The sequence below is a fragment of the Saccostrea echinata genome, unplaced genomic scaffold (assembly GCF_033153115.1).
Source record: "Saccostrea echinata isolate AGI-Se365-2 ecotype Australia unplaced genomic scaffold, CSIRO_AGI_Sech_v1 ptg000012l, whole genome shotgun sequence".
In the NCBI taxonomy this organism is placed as follows: Eukaryota; Metazoa; Mollusca; class Bivalvia; order Ostreida; family Ostreidae; genus Saccostrea; species Saccostrea echinata.
Genome location: NW_026889761.1, coordinates 6,157,868 through 6,182,828, shown reverse-complemented (window position 1 = coordinate 6,182,828; position 24,961 = coordinate 6,157,868). Strand labels below are relative to the sequence as shown.

At 35.4% G+C, this 24,961-nt stretch overlaps 1 protein-coding gene across 1 annotated transcript in view; it reads right to left on the bottom strand.

The window, feature by feature from the left end:
• Positions 1–4,165: 4,165 nt before the first annotated feature.
• The window catches only part of LOC133185247 (putative ferric-chelate reductase 1), a 28,953-nt gene continuing 8,157 nt past the window's right edge, over positions 4,166–24,961 (bottom strand). The window contains exons 9-18 of the mRNA XM_061320351.1: positions 24,709–24,804; positions 21,269–21,419; positions 20,892–21,005; positions 20,586–20,701; positions 16,642–16,728; positions 16,395–16,475; positions 6,330–6,429; positions 6,066–6,212; positions 5,600–5,673; positions 4,166–5,022 (exon numbers count right to left, since the gene is read on the bottom strand). Of these exons, the coding sequence (XP_061176335.1) occupies positions 4,933–5,022; positions 5,600–5,673; positions 6,066–6,212; positions 6,330–6,429; positions 16,395–16,475; positions 16,642–16,728; positions 20,586–20,701; positions 20,892–21,005; positions 21,269–21,419; positions 24,709–24,804 (1,056 nt within the window). The 3' untranslated portion in view covers positions 4,166–4,932. The remainder of the gene's footprint in view (positions 5,023–5,599; positions 5,674–6,065; positions 6,213–6,329; positions 6,430–16,394; positions 16,476–16,641; positions 16,729–20,585; positions 20,702–20,891; positions 21,006–21,268; positions 21,420–24,708; positions 24,805–24,961) is intronic.

Sequence of the window (24,961 nt, the reverse complement as noted above, 5' to 3'; positions counted from 1 at the left end):
ATGTTGGCATACAGTCAAAATAAGAAATCAAATGACAGATAACAGGGGAAAAAAAGAAGAATGTTATAACTTATACTTAGAAGTATTATTTCATAAAATAGAAAGTAATTTTCAGCAAAGTTAACGCACCATTGAGGAACAAGCCCGAGTTCCTGATGGCATCTCCTGGAAGTTTCCTGACACTGTCTCCCCGTCTAGGACTGAGAACACCCGAAGGTAAAACCCCTTAAAGAATGTTCCTTTCGTCCATATAAACACTGCAATATTAATTGACAGCAATACTACGTAAACATTTTAAGAATCTTTTTTTTCAACTGCTTAATGACTGAAAAAAATTAAAAGAATAAAATAGGGTAGAAAATAATGATATTCGTAACGATTTATAGAAAGTGCAAAAAGTTAAGATATATAAGTTAATTGATATTTTTATTTTCTTTGCGCTTGACATATACTACATGTATATGTGGTAAATATGTCCGTTTCAAGAAATCCATATATCACATACATGACAGTCTGACTTCATTGATACGATTTCAATATTAGTTTTAACACAACCCTGAATTTAAAAAATATTTTTTTAAATATCAAGTAGTAGTTAAAAAAATTAAAATAATGGAAAATGTATCATCGTGATCATGATTTTCAGCTGTAACTTACCTGACCAATCAGACTGGTTTTTGTCTGCTCTTATATAAATAGGAAGGCTATCATTGTGACTGGAGTTGCCATGAATAGGGACAAAGCTAGCCTCGAAAGTACCACATCCTTTAACTCCATCAGGTCTACCAACACATTGACCAACGATAGCCAACAAGATGACAAAATAGTAAATATGAATATCTGTGTATGCCATTATGTTTCTCTTCTCCTATAAATGTGAGTTCTTGTTGTGCCAACATAGAAAATCAAATCTGTAAAAGGATTTATCATGCAACATTCTATCTACGGAATTATTTTACCAACTGATTAATTATGCTTGGAAAAGAAATATTTATACCTTTAGAAGTTAATGACAAAATATTGTAATTTTTAAGGCACATGGAAATTTATTTTTTTTTACACATAAGAAGCGTTAAATTAGGAAAAGTATAATCGTGTTTTCTAAATCAGTCGTTTTAAAAAGAGTAACAAATTATCTCAAGGAGATTTTCTCAGATTTGATTATCTGTGCTAACCCGTCTATTGAACACAAATTAATGAAGCACAAAATCAAATTTTGTAACATTTAATATTCCTATTAGGATGATTTGTTTCGTGTTCAGATCCAATTTTAAAGGATTATTTTTACATAAGAAGTCATTCTAGATCTTGACCAGATAATGTGACAAGTTTTATGTAAAAAAGATTAAATGCATTGAAACGCAAATTATGAAAGTAAAACAGGTGCTTCATTTAAATTTTTCATTTTAATTTTGTGTCTGTAACATTGATAACTCGAATGCCATGGATACATGTATATCGGAAGTCTCAACCATTGTAGATAGAATAAAGAATGTCTTTAATTATGGTACAAGTAACCGCAAGGAAAACATTACACATTTGTCAACTAAGAATTGAATCTTTTAATTAAAATGTTCACCTGTTTAATCAGTACTTAAGTGAAATAGCATCTTGTACTAAGTGCGGATATCAAAGCGAGGATAGCTATCTTTTCTTTTTTTTTTTTTTAGGATGCCCTGCCTATAATAATCAGAGAATGATACTTTTTAAAAGTCTTCAGAGTATAATACATGTAGAATTAGACACCCTCTCTCCTGATCAAATTTTGCATACTTTGCTGTTTGGTGATGGGCAATTACCCAATATAACGAATTGTTCAATTCTTGAAGCTGTAAAACTATATATCAAGTCTTCAAAGAGATATTGATATTATTTCATTTTTAAGTTTTATCATTTTTTTTTTAAATTTGATATTTATACTCACTTCCAATCTCAGCATTTCAATGTTTATGAATGTATTTTTTCCTTGCATATTTGTCTCTTGCACTTCTTTATTTACTTATTCAGTTTTGTTGTTTGTTGCACTCTTTATTTTCCTTTCATTATATTGTATAATGAGGATATATGCTAAGTAATAACTTTTGTGTATAATTACTCCTTTTCATTTCTTTCTTTTCTAGTTTCTTGGAGAGGACTTATATAGGCTATGCCTGATGTCCAATCCAATTATGTAATTTGACTTCACATAATGAAATACTGATTAAATCAAGTCCCAACCACTTTTTCTTCTTGTACTGTACCCTCAAAATATGTCGAACCCTTGGATATCTCTCTTTCAAGATAACGAGGTTATACATATTAATCAAAGGGCAGGGGTCGTCAAATCCTATTGCCCGACGCCCGGGGCCAGTGATGTTTAGAGGCAGGCAAGTGAATACTTAATAGGCACTTGTCCATGGGCAAGTGACTACAAAAAAAATCAATTGTTAAAAAAATAAAAATATTATGTCAATAGTTTACATGAAATTGAAACTATTTGGTCAGAAGTGTTATCCTTATTTTATTCTTATTTAATGGTTTTTGCCCAGGCAAGTAGAAATTGTTGTAGGGCAAATGAAATTTAACCATGCACTTGTCATGCTTGAAAAATCTATTTGTAGCCCCTGAAGCATTTTATATGCATTTTTCTTTAAATTCACAAATGAAACTTTTAAGGTTATTTAATAAATTTGATGAATCAGATCTTGTCCTTTGTAAATATATGACGGAATTAACTGTTGAACAAATGATGGAGGTGATTTTTCTGTGTTAACTTTTTCTAAACCCATCATTAGAATTATATAATCCAAGAAGAAAACATTAAAAGAAATACAAACAAGGTTTGATAAAACAAATTTATTTTAATAGAAATGTAACACAAACTTATAAAAAAAATCATTTTACATAAACTGTAAAAAATTATACTTTTAATTTTCATAAAATCTCTCAAATTTAAATAAAATATTTCTGTATCTGTTCACAAGAATAGCTACCAATAGGAAAACAATTTTTAAAACCAAAGCAAGTTTCAAGACTATTAAAATAATCAATGTACATGTATTTAAGAAATAAATAACAAGTTTAAAAACTTCAATGGGAATTGAAGTGGGTCGGTCACGTGATCAAATCCTGTGAAGGCCGAAGGCCTTCTCAGAAGATTTGATCACGTACCGACCCACTTCAATTCCCATTGAAGTTTTTAAACTTGTTATTTATTACTTATATATACATTTGAGACGGACAATCGAATGTAATCGAATATAAATATTGCACTAACTGTACGTCGTAGATTTTGACAAATTACGCTAGGTGTAAATCGGCTTGAAAAGCGGTTACTCTTCAAATTCATCTGGCAAAGGATTGTTTTGAAGGGAATATTCTGTGAAAGGCTACATGTGATCAATTATTATAGTGAGCATATTGGTGTCTGGGAATTTTTGTATTCATGAGAACCCATATTCGATGTTAAAAAACACAAGAAACACGTCCGATGTTGGATACTAAAAAGTTGGAGGAATTTCGGTCGGAAAGGGATGGATGGAGACACTTGTCCGGACCAGATAACTTGAAATCAAGTGCAAAATTTGATCAAAACATAAAATCTACGATTTCGGTAAGGCATATTTATTAATTTATGATGTTGACACGGAGACACTGGCGACAGCTTACATTGTTAAGACAACGTCACAACGATCTCGATGATGGAGGTGTGCCTACCGAACTTCCGAGGTGCAGTGTTTGTCAGCTGTTTGTGGCGTGATTGCATTACATTGATATTTTTCAACAGATTTTCAAATTTATTGTGAGTAAAGTTTAATGGAAAAAAATTATAGCATTCAGAGGTCTGCGAGAAAAATAAGGGTAAACGTTGAGACTATGCAGCTCAGACATGAAACTTATAACACGTAGTTTTCTATTCTCTTTGTAAAATCGATTAAGAACTGTATTTAATACTCGTTTACATTGTAAATAAAATGATTATTATTTTACTTGCGTATTTTGTACATTTTTATGCATGAAAAACATGCTATATTGCTTAGTGGAGTAAGTCTTTTTATGTAGATATTACTGCGCTGTGTGATTAGGTCACGTAATGACCTATGACCTTCGAAAAACTTCATACAGGTATGAAGATATTTGCTCTCTGCATGTTTATATAATAGAGAGATACCACAAATGTATATATTGATGTTTGAATTTAATTTATGAATGGAGGTAGACAAAATTGTGATGTTTGTATTTTCCTCCATGTACAATAATTTACAATAAAACTCGTTTAGTACAAACATGAATATAGCGAATTCACAGATATAGCGAAGTTTTTTGGAATCCCCAACTGAATCTTAACAAATCCTAGGAAAATATTACGGTTATAACGAACTCTGATATAACGAATTTATGGATAAAGGGAACTGATTTTCTGTCCCGTAGAGGTTAAAAATAACGAAAATTACATCTTTTGTAACAAATTTTTAATATCTTAAAATTCAAAATATTAAACTGACAATATTTTTATAAGTATCTAAATTCCATTCATCAGAAATATTTAGAACCCCTAGTAAAATTTTGTATTTAATACCTCCCAGTACATACTTGGTAGTCATACTTGAAGGAAAAGATGCATATTGCGAATTCATTATATATACTTGAACGAATTCTTTAAACGGATATAACGAAGTAAATTCACAGGTCCCCAACACTTCGCTATAACTGAGTTTTACTGTATAATAAACAACGTAATATAAGTTATTTATTATAAATTGATTTTTTTTAAGAAAAAAAAGGAGAGAAATGAGACAGAGTTTAATTTAAAACTAGTATTGACTAGAAAAAATAAAATATGGACCATTTCCTTTGTTGTTACCTGTTCAGGTAACTCGGTCACTTCAGTGTCAGAACAACATACTGCTTCTCAGTCTACATACATACATGTAGGACTATACATTAAGGTCTCTAGGACATTATCAAAAGTACAACCAAGGAAGAACAAAACCCAACCATAAGTAAAATGTGAAAATACAGAAATATTTCCTTTCGTATCACCTGTAATAGAAGGACAGATTTGTAATTATCTTTTACATGATAAAATTCATCATGTAACATCTTTTGAAATGGTATGCATTTTCAAAATAGATTAATAAGCAATATTTACTTCACATTTGTACTTGCATAAATTTAATGAAAACTTGTCTTAAATATATTAATAACTACTTGGATGCAAGATAGTACATATTTTTTTTAAACTTCATTTGAGTTAAACATACAGGTATTTTATTATGTAAAAAAAAAACATCAATGAATTGGGCAGCAGGCTTTGCCTATAAAATTAAGCCCTCTCCACAGGTACAAGGTTCATTTAAATTTTACATAATACTACAAAATTTAATTAGGACAAAAATGATTGAGAATTATGCAGGAAAAAATTTGAATGATTACTGGTTTTATGAGGAAAAAAAATGAGGGAAAAAATAGTAAGTGGGACATACAGGAAAAATGAATTGTTAAATACAATGTGTGTGTATTTGATTTGTTAGATTACAGGAGTCCATATCATTTATGAAATCTCCAAGTCTGTAATCAAGGGGGGGGGGGGGGGGGGGGAGGGTATGTTTTTACTTACAGGACGTTCCTCGAACTTGATGCTTTTTTCATCTTTGTCAGCAATGTATTTCATTTCTATGGCAACATGGCTACCTAGATAAAAAAAAAACAAACTCTAAACCCACATTTACCTGAAATACCTAGTAGTTGAGAGCGAGAAAATAGTTTTAGCTTTGGACTATCCAACAGAAATAATTTTATGATATTTGTAAACTGCCGAGAATCATTAGCCAGAGTATTTTTTCCCATACTGTAAACCAACTATTATTCGTGTCATCTTTTATTCGCAATTCATCAGTTTAAAATCAATCCGTGACGATTAATTTTCACGACTGAGGAAACATTCTTTACAAATACATAGCAAAATATTTTTGTTCGTGGCGATTAATATTCGTTAGTTAAAGTTAAGTTTTTGTATTTCCTTTTTTCCAAACACTTAATATGTATTCTGAAGATTCAATTAATTGTAAGAAGCCGTCACTTACTAGTATCAGTTTGTGTCTGACAGAGTTTTAGCAGTTCTAGTGTTATCTCTATCATAACAAAGACTGCTATATAAGCATACATGATGTATGAAGCCTCCGCTGGTAGATTGGACCTGTCTATATTCATTCCAAATAATACTGTAATTGCTGAAATTAAATTACATTTTTTACATTGTATAAGTCTCTAATTAAGTGTGGTGTGAATGAAATTTCTATTATATTAATATTTGACCTTTGTAAAATTGATTTTAATTATTTGCTCACCAGCTAGAATATGTGCAACAGTTCCAACGGTAAAGTGTGCAATGTAAAATATAGGTCGCCTGCTGTCTGTGGGTGCACATCTGAACAGAGACATTATTGGCTGAAATAAAAACCATATACAAATTATTCATTTCAAAAACATTGGGAGATTTAGGTCTGCTTTGAAATCTTCTCTTACATTGAAAAAAGGTAAGTGTGGTGACAATGACGTCCAGTATAGGGTGGTACCTTACAATGATAACAGTAAGTGTGGTGACAATGATGTCCAGTATAGGGTGGTACCTTACATTGACAACAGTAAGTGTAGTGACAATGATGCCCAGTATATGGTGGTACCTTACATTGATAACAGTGTGTTGACAATGATTCCCAGTATATGGTGGTACGTTACATTGATAACAGTGTGTTTGGTGACAATGATGTCCAGTATAGGGTGGTACTTTACATTGATAACAGTGAATGTGGTGACAATGATGCCCAGTATAGGGGTGTACATGTACCTTACATTGATAACAGTGTGTTGACAATGATTCCCAGTATAGGGTGGTACCTTACATTGATAACAGTGAGTGTGGTGACAATGATGCCCAGTATAGGGTGGTACCTTACATTGATAACAGTGAATGTGGTGACAATGATGCCCAGTATAGGTTGGTACCTTACACTGATAACAGTAAGTGTGGTGACAATGATGTCCAGTATAGGGTGGTACCTTACATTGATAACAGTAAGTGTGGTGACAATGATGTCAAGTATAGGGTGGTACCTTACATTGATAACAGTTAAGTGTGGTGACAATGATTCCCAGTATAGGGTGGTACTTTACAATGATAACAGTAAGTGTGGTAACAATGATGTCCAGTATAGGGTTGTACCTTACATTGATAACAGTGAATGTGGTGACAATGATGCCCAGTATAGGGTGGTACCTTACATTGATAACAGTGAGTGTGGTGACAATGATGTCCAGTATAGGGTGGTACCTTACATTCATAACAGTGAGTGTGGTGACAATGATGTCCAGTATAGGGTGGTACCTTACATTGATAACAGTTAAGTGTGGTGACAATGATTCCCAGTATAGGGTGGTACTTAACAATGATAACAGTAAGTGTGGTGACAATGATGTCCAGTATAGGATGGTACCTTACATTGATAACAGTAAGTGTGGTGACAATGTTGCCCAGTATAGGGTGGTACTTTACAATGATAACAGTAAGTGTGGTAACAATGATGTCCAGTATAGGGTTGTACCTTACATTGATAACAGTGAATGTGGTGACAATGATGCCCAGTATAGGGTGGTACCTTACATTGATAACAGTGAGTGTGGTGACAATGATGTCCAGTATAGGGTGGTACCTTACATTGATAACAGTGAGTGTGGTGACAATGATGTCCAGTATAGGGTTGTACCTTACATTGATAACAGTTAAGTGTGGTGACAATGATTCCCAGTATAGGGTGGTACCTTATATTGATAACAGTGAGTGTGGGGACAATGATTCCCAGTATAGGGTGGTACCTTACATTGATAACAGTAAGTGTGGTGACAATGATGTCCAGTATAGGGTGGTACCTTACATTGACAACAGTAAGTGTGGTGACAATGATGTCAAGTATAGGGTGGTACATTACATTGATAACAGTAAGTGTAGTGACAATGATGCCCAGTATATGGTGGTACCTTACATTGATAACAGTGTGTTGACAATGATGTCCAGTAAATGGTGGTACGTTACATTGACAACAGTGAGTTTCGTGACAATGATGTCCAGTATAGGGGTGTACATGTACCTTACATTGATAACAGTGTGTTGACAATGTTTCCCAGTATAGGGTGGTACCTTACATTGATAACAGTGAGTGTGGTGACAATGATTCCCAGTATAGGGTGGTACCTTACATTGATAACAAAGAATGTGGTGACAATGATGCCCAGTATAGGTTGGTACCTTACACTGATAACAGTAAGTGTGGTGACAATGATGTCCAGTATAGGGTGGTACCTTACATTGATAACAGTGAGTGTGGTGACAATGATGTCAAGTATAGGGTGGTACCTTACATTGATAACAGTTAAGTGTGGTGACAATGATTCCCAGTATAGGGTGGTACTTTACAATGATAACAGTAAGTGTGGTAACAATGATGTCCAGTATAGGGTTGTACCTTACATTGATAACAGTGAATGTGGTGACAATGATGCCCAGTATAGGGTGGTACCTTACATTGATAACAGTGAGTGTGGTGACAATGATGTCCAGTATAGGGTGGTACCTTACATTCATAACAGTGAGTGTGGTGACAATGATGTCCAGTATAGGGTGGTACCTTACATTGATAACAGTTAAGTGTGGTGACAATGATTCCCAGTATAGGGTGGTACTTAACAATGATAACAGTAAGTGTGGTGACAATGATGTCCAGTATAGGATGGTACCTTACATTGATAACAGTAAGTGTGGTGACAATGTTGCCCAGTATAGGGTGGTACTTTACAATGATAACAGTAAGTGTGGTAACAATGATGTCCAGTATAGGGTTGTACCTTACATTGATAACAGTGAATGTGGTGACAATGATGCCCAGTATAGGGTGGTACCTTACATTGATAACAGTGAGTGTGGTGACAATGATGTCCAGTATAGGGTGGTACCTTACATTGATAACAGTGAGTGTGGTGACAATGATGTCCAGTATAGGGTTGTACCTTACATTGATAACAGTTAAGTGTGGTGACAATGATTCCCAGTATAGGGTGGTACCTTATATTGATAACAGTGAGTGTGGGGACAATGATTCCCAGTATAGGGTGGTACCTTACATTGATAACAGTAAGTGTGGTGACAATGATGTCCAGTATAGGGTGGTACCTTACATTGACAACAGTAAGTGTGGTGACAATGATGTCAAGTATAGGGTGGTACATTACATTGATAACAGTAAGTGTAGTGACAATGATGCCCAGTATATGGTGGTACCTTACATTGATAACAGTGTGTTGACAATGATGTCCAGTAAATGGTGGTACGTTACATTGACAACAGTGAGTTTCGTGACAATGATGTCCAGTATAGGGGTGTACATGTACCTTACATTGATAACAGTGTGTTGACAATGTTTCCCAGTATAGGGTGGTACCTTACATTGATAACAGTGAGTGTGGTGACAATGATTCCCAGTATAGGGTGGTACCTTACATTGATAACAGTGAATGTGGTGACAATGATGCCCAGTATAGGTTGGTACCTTACACTGATAACAGTAAGTGTGGTGACAATGATGTCCAGTATAGGGTGGTACCTTACATTGATAACAGTGAGTGTGGTGACAATGATGTCAAGTATAGGGTGGTACCTTACATTGATAACAGTTAAGTGTGGTGACAATGATTCCCAGTATAGGGTGGTACTTTACAATGATAACAGTAAGTGTGGTAACAATGATGTCCAGTATAGGGTTGTACCTTACATTGATAACAGTGAATGTGGTGACAATGATGCCCAGTATAGGGTGGTACTTTACATTGATAACAGTGAGTGTGGTGACAATGATGTCCAGTATAGGGTGGTACCTTACATTGATAACAGTGAGTGTGGTGACAATGATGTCCAGTATAGGGTGATACCTTACTTTGATAACGGTTAAGTGTGGTGACAATGATTCCCAGTATAGGGTGGTACTTTACAATGATAACAGTAAGTGTGGTGACAATGATGTCCAGTATAGGATGGTACCTTACATTGATAACAGTAAGTGTGGTGACAATGTTGCCCAGTATAGGGTGGTACCTTACATTGATAACAGTAAGTGTGGTGACAATGATGCCCAGTATAGGGTGGTACCTTACATTGATAACAGTGAGTGTGGTGACAATGATGTCCAGTATAGGGTGGTACCTTACATTGATAACAGTTAAGTGTGGTAACAATGATGTCCAGTATAGGGTGGTACCTTACATTGACAACAGTAAGTGTGGTGACAATGATGTCAAGTATAGGGTGGTACATTACATTGATAACAGTAAGTGTAGTGACAATGATGCCCAGTATATGGTGGTACCTTACATTGATAACAGTGTGTTGACAATGATGTCCAGTAAATGGTGGTACGTTACATTGACAACAGTGAGTTTCGTGACAATGATGTCCAGTATAGGGGTGTACATGTACCTTACATTGATAACAGTGTGTTGACAATGTTTCCCAGTATAGGGTGGTACCTTACATTGATAACAGTGAGTGTGGTGACAATGATTCCCAGTATAGGGTGGTACCTTACATTGATAACAGTGAATGTGGTGACAATGATGCCCAGTATAGGTTGGTACCTTACACTGATAACAGTAAGTGTGGTGACAATGATGTCCAGTATAGGGTGGTACCTTACATTGATAACAGTGAGTGTGGTGACAATGATGTCAAGTATAGGGTGGTACCTTACATTGATAACAGTTAAGTGTGGTGACAATGATTCCCAGTATAGGGTGGTACTTTACAATGATAACAGTAAGTGTGGTGACAATGATGTCCAGTATAGGATGGTACCTTACATTGATAACAGTAAGTGTGGTGACAATGTTGCCCAGTATAGGGTGGTACCTTACATTGATAACAGTAAGTGTGGTGACAATGATTCCCAGTATAGGGTGGTACCTTACATTGATAACAGTGAGTGTGGTGACAATGATGTCCAGTATAGGGTGGTACCTTACATTGATAACAGTTAAGTGTGGTGACAATGATTCCCAGTATAGGGTGGTACTTAACAATGATAACAGTAAGTGTGGTGACAACGATGTCCAGTATAGGATGGTATACATTGATAACAGTAAGTGTGGTGACAATGTTGCCCAGTATAGGGTGGTACCTTACACTGACAACAGTAAGTGTGGTGACAATGATGTCCAGTATAGGGTGGTTCTTTACAATGATAACAGTGAGTGTGGTGATAATGTTGCCCAGTATAGGGTGGTACTTTACAATGATAACAGTAAGTGTGGTGACAATGATGTCCAGTATAGGGTGGTACCTTACATTGATAACAGTGAGTGTGGTGACGATGATGCCCAGTATATGGTGGTACCTTACATTGATAACAGTGTGTTGACAATGATTCCCAGTATATGGTGGTACGTTACATTGATAACAGTGTGTTTGGTGACAATGATGTCCAGTATAGGGTGGTACTTTACATTGATAACAGTGAATGTGGTGACAATGATGCCCAGTACAGGGGTGTACATGTACCTTACATTGATAACAGTGTGTTGACAATGATTCCCAGTATAGGGTGGTACCTTACATTGATAACAGTGAGTGTGGTGACAATGATGCCCAGTATAGGGTGGTACCTTACATTGATAACAGTGAATGTGGTGACAATGATGCCCAGTATAGGTTGGTACCTTACACTGATAACAGTAAGTGTGGTGACAATGATGTCCAGTATAGGGTGGTACGTTACATTGATAACAGTAAGTGTGGTGACAATGATGTCAAGTATAGGGTGGTACCTTACATTGATAACAGTTAAGTGTGGTGACAATGATTCCCAGTATAGGGTGGTACTTTACAATGATAACAGTAAGTGTGGTGACAATGATGTCCAGTATAGGGTGGTACCTTACATTGATAACAGTGAGTGTGGTGACAATGATGTCCAGTATAGGGTGGTACCTTACATTGATAACAGTTAAGTGTGGTGACAATGATTCCCAGTATAGGGTGGTACTTAACAATGATAACAGTAAGTGTGGTGACAATGATGTCCAGTATAGGATGGTACCTTACATTGATAACAGTAAGTGTGGTGACAATGTTGCCCAGTATAGGGTGGTACTTTACAATGATAACAGTAAGTGTGGTAACAATGATGTCCAGTATAGGGTTGTACCTTACATTGATAACAGTGAATGTGGTGACAATGATGCCCAGTATAGGGTGGTACTTTACATTGATAACAGTGAGTGTGGTGACAATGATGTCCAGTATAGGGTGGTACCTTACATTGATAACAGTGAGTGTGGTGACAATGATGTCCAGTATAGGGTTGTACCTTACATTGATAACAGTTAAGTGTGGTGACAATGATTCCCAGTATAGGGTGGTACTTAACAATGATAACAATAAGTGTGGTGACAATGATGTCCAGTATAGGATGGTACCTTACATTGATAACAGTAAGTGTGGTGACAATGTTGCCCAGTATAGGGTGGTACCTCACATTGATAACAGTAAGTGTGGTGACAATGATGCCCAGTATAGGGTGGTACCTTATATTGATAACAGTGAGTGTGGGGACAATGATTCCCAGTATAGGGTGGTACCTTACATTGATAACAGTAAGTGTGGTGACAATGATGTCCAGTATAGGGTGGTACCTTACATTGACAACAGTAAGTGTGGTGACAATGATGTCAAGTATAGGGTGGTACATTACATTGATAACAGTAAGTGTAGTGACAATGATGCCCAGTATATGGTGGTACCTTACATTGATAACAGTGTGTTGACAATGATGTCCAGTAAATGGTGGTACGTTACATTGACAACAGTGAGTTTCGTGACAATGATGTCCAGTATAGGGGTGTACATGTACCTTACATTGATAACAGTGTGTTGACAATGTTTCCCAGTATAGGGTGGTACCTTACATTGATAACAGTGAGTGTGGTGACAATGATTCCCAGTATAGGGTGGTACCTTACATTGATAACAGTGAATGTGGTGACAATGATGCCCAGTATAGGTTGGTACCTTACACTGATAACAGTAAGTGTGGTGACAATGATGTCCAGTATACGGTGGTACCTTACATTGATAACAGTGAGTGTGGTGATAATGATGTCAAGTATAGGGTGGTACCTTACATTGATAACAGTTAAGTGTGGTGACAATGATTCCCAGTATAGGGTGGTACTTTACAATGATAACAGTAAGTGTGGTAACAATGATGTCCAGTATAGGGTTGTACCTTACATTGATAACAGTGAATGTGGTGACAATGATGCCCAGTATAGGGTGGTACTTTACATTGATAACAGTGAGTGTGGTGACAATGATGTCCAGTATAGGGTGGTACCTTACATTGATAACAGTGAGTGTGGTGACAATGATGTCCAGTATAGGGTGATACCTTACTTTGATAACAGTTAAGTGTGGTGACAATGATTCCCAGTATAGGGTGGTACTTTACAATGATAACAGTAAGTGTGGTGACAATGATGTCCAGTATAGGATGGTACCTTACATTGATAACAGTAAGTGTGGTGACAATGTTGCCCAGTATAGGGTGGTACCTTACATTGATAACAGTAAGTGTGGTGACAATGATGCCCAGTATAGGGTGGTACCTTACATTGATAACAGTGAGTGTGGTGACAATGATGTCCAGTATAGGGTGGTACCTTACATTGATAACAGTTAAGTGTGGTGACAATGATTCCCAGTATAGGGTGGTACTTAACAATGATAACAGTAAGTGTGGTGACAACGATGTCCAGTATAGGATGGTATACATTGATAACAGTAAGTGTGGTGACAATGTTGCCCAGTATAGGGTGGTACCTTACACTGACAACAGGTAGTGTGGTGACAATGATGTCCAGTATAGGGTGGTTCTTTACAATGATAACAGTGAGTGTGGTGATAATGTTGCCCAGTATAGGGTGGTACTTTACAATGATAACAGTAAGTGTGGTGACAATGATGTCCAGTATAGGGTGGTACCTTACATTGATAACAGTGAGTGTGGTGACGATGATGCCCAGTATACGTTGGTACCTTACAATGATAACAGTAAGTGTGGTGACAATGATGTCCAGTATAGGGTGGTACCTTACATTGACAACAGTAAGTGTAGTGACAATGATGCCCAGTATATGGTGGTACGTTACATTGACAACAGTGAGTTTCGTGACAATGATGTCCAGTATAGGGGTGTACATGTACCTTACATTGATAACAGTGTGTTGACAATGTTTCCCAGTATAGGGTGGTACCTTACATTGATAACAGTGAATGTGGTGACAATGATTCCCAGTATAGGGTAGTACCTTACATTGACAACAGTAAGTGTGGTGACAATGATTCCCAGTATAGGGTGGTACCTTACATTGATAATAGTGAGTGTGGTGACAATGATGCCCAGTATAGGGTGGTACCTTACATTGATAACAGTAAGTGTGGTGACAATGATGCCCAGTATAGGGTGGTACCTTACATTGATAACAGTGAATGTGGTGACAATGATGCCCAGTATAGGTTGGTACCTTACACTGATAACAGTAAGTGTGGTGACAATGATGTCCAGTATAGGGTGGTACCTTACATTGATAACAGTGAGTGTGGTGACAATGATGTCCAGTATAGGGTGGTACCTTACATTGATAACAGTTAAGTGTGGTGACAATGATTCCCAGTATAGGGTGGTACTTTACAATGATAACAGTAAGTGTGGTAACAATGATGTCCAGTATAGGGTTGTACCTTACATTGATAACAGTGAATGTGGTGACAATGATGCCCAGTATAGGGTGGTACTTTACATTGATAACAGTGAGTGTGGTGACAATGATGTCCAGTATAGGGTGGTACCTTACATTGATAACAGTGAGTGTGGTGACAATGATGTCCAGTATAGGGTGATACCTTACTTTGATAACGGTTAAGTGTGGTGACAATGATTCCCAGTATAGGGTGGTACTTTACAATGATAACAGTAAGTGTGGTGACAATGATGTCCAGTATAGGATGGTACCTTACATTGATAACAGTAAGTGTGGTGACAATGTTGCCCAGTATAGGGTGGTACCTTACATTGATAACAGTAAGTGTGGTGACAATGATGCCCAGTATAGGGTGGTACCTTACATTGATAACAGTGAGTGTGGTGACAATGATGTCCAGTATAGGGTGGTACCTTACATTGATAACAGTTAAGTGTGGTGACAATGATTCCCAGTATAGGGTGGTACTTAACAATGATAACAGTAAGTGTGGTGACAACGATGTCCAGTATAGGATGGTATACATTGATAACAGTAAGTGTGGTGACAATGTTGCCCAGTATAGGGTGGTACCTTACACTGACAACAGTAAGTGTGGTGACAATGATGTCCAGTATAGGGTGGTTCTTTACAATGATAACAGTGAATGTGGTGATAATGTTGCCCAGTATAGGGTGGTACTTTACAATGATAACAGTAAGTGTGGTGACAATGATGTCCAGTATAGGGTGGTACCTTACATTGATAACAGTGAGTGTGGTGACGATGATGCCCAGTATACGTTGGTACCTTACAATGATAACAGTAAGTGTGGTGACAATGATGTCCAGTATAGGGTGGTACCTTACATTGACAACAGTAAGTGTAGTGACAATGATGCCCAGTATATGGTGGTACGTTACATTGACAACAGTGAGTTTCGTGACAATGATGTCCAGTATAGGGGTGTACATGTACCTTACATTGATAACAGTGTGTTGACAATGTTTCCCAGTATAGGGTGGTACCTTACATTGATAACAGTGAATGTGGTGACAATGATTCCCAGTATAGGGTAGTACCTTACATTGACAACAGTAAGTGTGGTGACAATGATTCCCAGTATAGGGTGGTACCTTACATTGATAACAGTGAGTGTGGTGACAATGATGCCCAGTATAGGGTGGTACCTTACATTGATAACAGTAAGTGTGGTGACAATGATGCCCAGTATAGGGTGGTACCTTACATTGATAACAGTGAATGTGGTGACAATGATGCCCAGTATAGGTTGGTACCTTACACTGATAACAGTAAGTGTGGTGACAATGATGTCCAGTATAGGGTGGTACCTTACATTGATAACAGTGAGTGTGGTGACAATGATGTCAAGTATAGGGTGGTACGTTACATTGATAACAGTTAAGTGTGGTGACAATGATTTTCACTATAGGGTGGTACTTTACAATGATAACAATAAGTGTGGTAACAATGATGTCCAGTATAGGGTTGTACTTTACAATGATAACAGTAAGTGTGGTGACAATGATGCCCAGTATAGGGTGGTACCTTACATTGATAACAGTAAGTGTGGTGACAATGATGCCCAGTATAGGGTGGTACCTTAGGTAACCTTTCCCCTCCTCTACTACAACCTGTAAATAAAAAATAACGGTGCACTAATTATACATTATGGAGTTGCTATGGAAGATACAACATGTACCCATTCAATTGATTTACAAATGAATTAAGATTCAATGCTGGCTAAAATGCTTTGAAAGTCTAAAACCTACTTCTTTTGTAAGTGATACATGTACAAACCTCTCTATATCCACCAACATCCACAAATATTACAACAAAGGCTGACACAGTGAAGGTAAAGACTAAAACCATACATGTTCGATGAATCTGAAAAAAAATAAGGTGAATTATGATTTTAATTCAGGTTAATTTCTAAAAAAAAAATCCCTATATTCATGCATTATGTAAAATTTGATCCTAATGATAACACTCCAACTCCTGGTCCAAAATTTGGAAAGAAAAAAAATTAAAATCCACACAACTTGTAAATATTTGCAAATTAATGGTTATATTGTAATTCTTCATAGGATTTTTTTTTTTGATTTCTTATAGAGTTCCATATGAAACTTTAAACCCCTATTGTGGCCCACCTTACCCTAAGGGCCATTAGTTAAGGAGATCTACAAAACCTCAGAAAGCTTCCACATAAATTTCAACATTTCTTAAGAAGAAGATATTTAAAGATTTTCCTAATATATTTCCTTATAACACTTTCATCCCTTATTGGGTCCCACCTTACCTCTGTGGGTCATGATTTGAATAATTTAGAATCTACACTACCTAGGAAAGCTTTCTTACAAATTCACCTTTTCTGACCCAGTGGTCATTGAGATGACCGAACCCTACTTTTGACTTTTCTTCATTATCTCCCCTTTAAAAAGGAGCTTGGTCTTTCATTTGAATAATTAAGAATCTCATTTAAATGAGGATGCTTTGTCCCAACTTTTGATAAACATGCCATGTGGTTCTTGAGAAGAAGTCAAAAATGTGAAAAGTTTAAGAGTGCACACAAAAGAGTTATGATTTTGTGGTATTTTCATGCAGATAGAGTAATCTGCCCTTTGATCAAGAACAACATAAATTGAAATGTACAGTTTATTACTTAATTTGTAATGAAATCAAGCATTCATGACATTTTTATAGGACAAGATGAATAGATTGAACACTTCATTTGGAGGTATTTTGCCCACATAAGTAAACAACAGTGATTTCTGTTCATCGGTACTTCATTGTCTTTGAACATTTTTCCTGGTGGTTAATGCAAGGTACCCTATGTTGAAAATGTGATAGATAAGTTCAATATTCAGTCTAGACGAACTCCAAAAACGGCGTGAACTCCGAAAACAAAGTCTTTGGCTCCATCATGCATTGCGGTAAAATGGCGTCTAATGTAAACAAACGGTGGATTGTCGTTCGCTTTCTCCAAATATACGGCTGCATAATGGCTGTATTTAGTGCATTGTGACTTTATTTCAATTTTTGTTGAATGGAAACATTTATTAAATTATTTTGTGGATACTGACTTACGTATCTATCGCTTCAAACTCTTGCATAATAGTAAATTGGATATACGACATCGAATTCAGTACTGCCGGTAAGAATTATTTTCTTATTTGATTTATTGTCCCCTTGATTTAAATTTTATGTCGTTCCTAAAATAAAGGTGCTTTTATTTGTTTTTGAAGACACCCAGCTTGTGTTTATTTTAATCAGAAAATGCGTATTTTTCACCACGGAGCAGAGATATTCACAGGTTCATTTTTAGAAGACATGTTGCGACCTTAATTTCTAGAAGAGCAGTTTTTAAAGTTTTCATATTGATAGATTATAGTCATGAAAATGTTTTCACAATAATATTTGTTCGTATGTGATAAAAAAATCGGTAAATAACGATGGTAAGAACTTACATGTTAAATTCAGATGTCGTACACAAATAAAACACCGGATTGCTAATTTATGTGTAAAATTCAGTCAAGTTTTTAACAGTTACAATATATGTTGTCCCATTTTGCATATATATATCCCTTTTATTATGCATATTTACTTCTCAAACGTATTATTTTCTCTGTAATTAATCTGACTTCAAACGTCAACTTTGAAAGTAAATATCTCCTTTTTTGCAAATAAAATTAAAAATCTGACAAATACGATCTCTTCCGAAGTCTTTTATTTAGCATTTCTGAGTACTGTCATAATTGCCATACTTTCCAAAACTTTGCACGGACAGTTTTTGTAGACCCCTCATTTTTGCCGAAAAATCGCCATTTTTTGTATGGGTGCGCATGCGCGGACTCTTTTTTCGGAGTGTTTTTCAGTCTCAATTTCTTACTTCCGGAAACGCTGTTTTTGGAGTTCGTCTAGACTGATATTTACACCTTTAACCACTATAATTTTCTCAATATCCAAAATCAAAAAAATCTTTTCCATTAGTGTAAAGAGGGTCCTTAAAGACAGAAGGACAGAAAGACAGATGGATGCCAGACAACGGGTGAACAGAACAGCTCATCTCAGCACAGGTAAGCTTAAAAGGATCAGTTGCCCTTTTCACAAAAAATCTTACGGCTCAGATTAAAACGTGACAAATCTGTCATTTCTTTCTTTAATAAATATACAGTGGCGCCACGTTTATCCGGACGCCATTTATCCAGACGCTTCACCATCCGGACGATATTTTTTGGGAACCGATTTTTTCCACGTTATTTTGTCTCATTAATCCGGAAATTCGCGTTCCGTATCCAGACGGTCAATTTCTACTACAAAACATAAATGACTCGTTTATCCGGAGGGTAATTTTTCAAGAAACAACATTTTCACACTTATCTTGCATTCGTGTTAATTGTTGTAAAAACATTGGCCATGCAGTCAGTTTGAAGGCGGTTACCTGTGACCTACAAACAATAGCGTCTATAATTAGCGTGTGTTTACCCCAATTCAATCACACGTTTATCTTTATTATGAAGCTCAAAGAATTTAGCTGACACTGTGCATTAATTACATAATAATCCATTCAAAATCATACCGCTAACCGTATATACATCGCTAAATTCAGGAGAATTTTGGAGAGTTGTAAATAAAATGAACAATAAATAACGAGCGATTTCGTAATGCTCTTTATCATGTCGATTGTGTTAGTTTAAAATATGATGTTCCATTTCTAAAAAACGTAAATGTATTTGAAACGCTTTTTTTCCCACAAGACAGTATAGAAAGGTACATAATAGAAGAAATATCTCTATCTAATGTACTACCGTTTACAAACGTCCATTACATATAAAACTGGCATTACGTACAGAAGTTGATTACGTTTTTCAAGGTATTTTTAATGATCAAAATTCAAACTTAGCGTCTGTAGAAAAAAATAATATTAATAATCATGAAGATGGCTTGTGTTTACGATTGTTTTTAAAACTTTGTTTGATTAGTTTGCAGTGCTCAGTTAATTTCATAGTAACCCTGTACGTGTAATGAATATACGGGGAATATACAGGGTTAGTTTATATTTGAACATTTTCAATGATGGTGCTGAACAGTTCTGTCATATCATATAAGCTTCAATAATTATAATATATGGCAAAATAAAACAACAGTAGATCAAAATTTGCTCAACCCATGAAGTCACGTCAAAGAGAAGGTGAATTAAAAAAGGAGGTCTCGGCATAAATTTGGCCATCCATTTTTTTTATTGTGTAAATTACATTTTAATATATTTTTTCATTAATCAATTACTGCTTTTAGAACAATTAACCAAAATATAATTTAAAGTTTTTTTTTTCTTTGCTGTCACATATGAAACAAGAATGTGCATATATACATGCTTATATAGAGAGTGCTTTTTGATATGTGATTCAATTATCCGGACGATTCATTTATCCGGACTATTTCGTTGGGGACAGAGGCGTCTGGATAAACGAGGCACCACTGTAATAATATTTTCTAGAAGATTACTCCCAATATACAATGTATTCTCATGTAATAAAAATGCAAGATTTTTAAAGACTTACTATTGATTACTTTATGAGGAAATGAAAAAAAAAAATATTGTGACAGTCTTAGTTATAAGTATTTTGAGAAAAGGTCCACAGACTTTCAGTAATTGTTCAGTAAAAAGAAATGGACCGATTTTTCTTTTAGGATCTGATATCGTCAAATCATTAATTTTGCAACTGGAATAAAGTTTTCCTCACCTGGAACCACACTTTTTGTCCCATAAGAGTCTTGCCCTCCCATCCATTCTTGAAGAACCTCGCTGTTACAATTCCAATGCTTGAAAACATCACCCACGCAATCATCATGAAGGATCCTTAGTGTGATTATGAAAAAAATGATTATAACAGTATTATAAAAATTGATTACTTACCATATTGGGGAAAAAAATGTTTGACGCATAGTTCAACAAACAGGGATATAAAAAACATGCATATCAATATGACAATATCAAATGTATAAGTACCATTATCTACAAATTGCAATAGAAAATAAGAATCCGTTACCATGAATTTTGACCAGGAGATTATCTGGTTGTTCCTCTGTAATGAGTGATGTCGACAGGAAGTCCACGGGGGAACTGCTGGCAGACCTCGTACTGTGTTTTGTCACAGCGCCACCTACAACGAAAGTGTCAATGTTAATCCAAATATATCATTCTCATATTCAGTTTCTTACTTAGTCCTCTTCCTCCATGCAGGGGAATAGGGCTCAGCTCATATTCAATACCCAATCATTTTTAATGTTGAAAGAAGGAAAGCAAACAAAATACTCAATCACAATCTAAATATTTCCTGTTGTTTTTCTTTTTATGTGGTCACTATAGAACTTAGAATTATATTCCCTTATGAATATCAATAGAGTTCCCCCATACACAACTCACTTGCAAGAGGTCCAGTGGATCTCAGTAGATACCACTTCTGTGTCAGACTAAACACCTTGGGGTTGATACTGCTCAAAGTCCGCTCCACGACACACCTCACCCTGCCTGCAGTCTGTGAGGTTTCTATGATGCTGACTCCACTCCCCACTAACTACAAGTATTTAATCAATCTTTAGAATATACACTTTTAAACCAAAAGCTGTATACTTTTGGGGTCTTCACTCTTCAGTAGGATTGCTTTGGGGAATTGCTCACAAGACACAAACCAAAACTGACTGTGGTAGCATCATATACATATATATATCTGTGTGTATGCTTAATACCTAGATGTATTTCTGATGTCTTTCACATATGACAATCTTTAAAAACTATGTTATTTTCATTTTCATATTAAAACTATAACAATAGACCCTAGGGCCACAACACTCACCTGAGTAACTATGGTCTTCTGTTCTTCATCAGGGATTCTTTTCACTATATATTCTTATGTAAAACCCCAACCAACCTACATGAAACTTTCATTGCCCATTGTGGCCCCACCCTATCCCATCAGGCCATGTTTTGGACAAACTTGAATCTACACTACTTGAGGATGCTTCCATATAAATATGACTTATCATGGCTTTGCCGTTCTTGAGAAGATTTTTAAAGGGGCTTGGACTCAGGTTTGAAGTTAATATTTTCTCAAATTTTCTGTATAATATCATGATTTATAAATATGTTGTGAGAGCATTTCACATAGAAATATAATAAAAGTGTGTTCAGAAACTTCTTTTATCTGGATTATTAAAACTGCAGATTTCAGTACGCATTTAATTGACACATCCTTGCACTTTCACAAACTTTATCCTTAATACTTTAGAAAGATAGAAATTTTGTTGTGTATTAATGAAAATATTAAAATTATAATCCAGCAAATTAAGGGTAGAAATGTGAGAAAGCAAAACCAACTCACCAGTATTGTCAGTCCATGCTCAGAGATGTGTGCAGAGTTGACTAATTAAACAGACCCGGTGAGACATAAGCATTAGCAGTGACAGAGCTTGTAACCTGTTTATAGGGTTGGGTATTGGCTGGAGATTTCTTATTGCAATATATTACAATATCTTTAACTGTACATGTATTGCGATATGTATTGCAATATTTTCAACACCAATTAAAATCGCATTTTCTAATTTATTGCCAATATATCAACTTTAAATTGGCACAGAGTATTCTTGGGTGAAGGGGATTCAGGATTGTTCAAATGAAAGGCAAGATGAGAAGGGGAGGGGAAGGGGAGATGATATTGGTTCTGGAGAAGAAGACGAAATTGTAAAAAGCTTACATGACAACAATGAAGACCACAGACAACAAACAAATTTTGATCAGAAAAGTGATCAACTGGTCAATTTTGGCTCAGGTGAGCTAAAACCCTGTGATATTCTTTACATACTAGTACATGTGTAATCACTTGTAATCAGCTCAAAAAAGTATTTTATGAGTGGTACTGTAGATTCCTAAATATATGCGAGGAATTAATTATCGCGTAATTTCGCGACAAACGCCAATCGCTAAATAAAATTTCTTGCTTTTATTTTCATGATACTAAACTCCATTCAAAATCTCTTGATCAACTTTCCACTTGCGAAATTTTGTTCTCACGATTTGACATGAAAACGCAATTCTGCGATAATAAGTACTCTAGAAAAATAAGGAATCTACAGTAATCTCATTTTACAAGTTTTATTAATATTATTAAATAAACATTGCAGATTACATGAGTATATAACCTGAATCATGCAACATGATTTTTGTATTAAAATGTAATTTACCTTTTTTTGACAGTATTTTAATTATCATTCTCCAAATGAATGTACATGATTGATATTGATATTTGAAACACATCAATATTTTACATGTTATATACTTGTATATATATGTTTTATATATCCTTGGTTTTTCAGAGTTAGTATTACATGTATATAGTTCAATAATTATAGTTGATACCAATCATTATTTTTTGGGAAGTCCAACAAAGGGATAAAATGTATAAAAACAGAGAGTATTGTAAAAAAAAAAAAATATCATGGCAATCAATAGGGCAAATTACCTGTAGTGTATATGGACTTTCGATACCCTACTGTATTCATACGAGGGTTGATCAAAAAGTTATGTCACAACTTCGATAAAATTACTACTAGTCGACATAAAACCAATAAAATTACAATTGAAGGAAGCTATAATTATTTCAAACCAGGCCTGAAAATTTCAATTCAACATGATTTTAATATACTTTTAAAAATATTGTATTATATACAAAGTGCGATTTGGGTGGTCGCCGCATCTAAATAATGTCATAAAATGGTTACGTGCCGTCATACATTCAAACGTTTCCCAATAAAAAATAACTGAGTTTCAAGATTCACAAATTTCTTTAATTTAAGAAAAAAATATTAATTTAAGAAATTTAAGAATTCTTGATGCCCATCGTACACTCACTCTTTTCATAATTAAGTCCTCTGTCAAAATTCTTTAAACAGTACAATAAGACAAAGTGTTCATATCCCTGTACATAACAGTACACGCATGTCTTTTGACAACATCAGACACCAGTTAAATGTTTCCGTCCGACCTCTCATCTTTCGGTCTTCCTGTCCTCTGCTAATCATTCAATGACCTATCACTCTCCCCAAAATCGCTGAAACCATCTATAAACAAGACTCTTATTTACATTCCTTTCACTGTGAGTCTGATTAATCAACTTAACTGTCTCTACTGGTGATTTCCCCATTTTGAAGTAAAAATGCAAAATGCATTTCAGCTCATTATGCTTCCCCCCCCCCCCCCCCCCCGCCCATTTTGACACTTCCTTTGTTCGATGCATCAGAGTAAAAACACAATGTTTATAATCAAAAATAGCAATGACGTCATTTATTTTTCAACTGATCATTAGAAAATGACGTTAATTTTGTCATTTAAAATTATTTGGCGATTAGGCGTGCTTTAGATGCTTTTTTAATATGATCAACTTTATCAGTCTAAAAAATACTCTTTAAAACATGACGTTTAGTTGTGACGCGGCGACACCCCCTACGCTTTATGTTTGAAACATCTATAAAATCAATTTAATTTAATATTATTTAAGCAAAAATTCGATGTTAATTAGATTTTAATATGTGCATAGTTTGGTATATTATATTTGATAATATGACGCCAAATAAAAGATATGGACACCGTGACAGTACTTTTGTATCAACCCTCGTACATGTCATTTTTATCTAATAACAATTAATGGTGACTTTCCTATTTCAAGTTGTGGTTGTTTCTGATAAATAAAGATTTCAATTAAAGCAAATTGTTGAAAATTCTTTCAGTTTTAATACTGAAAATTTAATTTATGTGTTTGCTGATTAAGAGAGGATATCTACACATAGGTGGTTTGCACAAATAATACGTACACTTGGAAGAGCGGAATATGAAGTCCCTGTGGTATATCCCAGTTCAAAAGACACCATTCCCCTGTCTACTTTACATGTCATCACACTGTCGCCACCCTATTGGATACATACAAAAGTATAAGTGAAAAAGAAAAACCAAATGTAATCCAAAAATAGGTACAGTATAACCACACACAACCTGACAAAAAGCATATCCAAAGCAGTCCCTGAGTGTGCTACCTCGGTCAATTCAGGAAATCCAAGAGCACCCCTG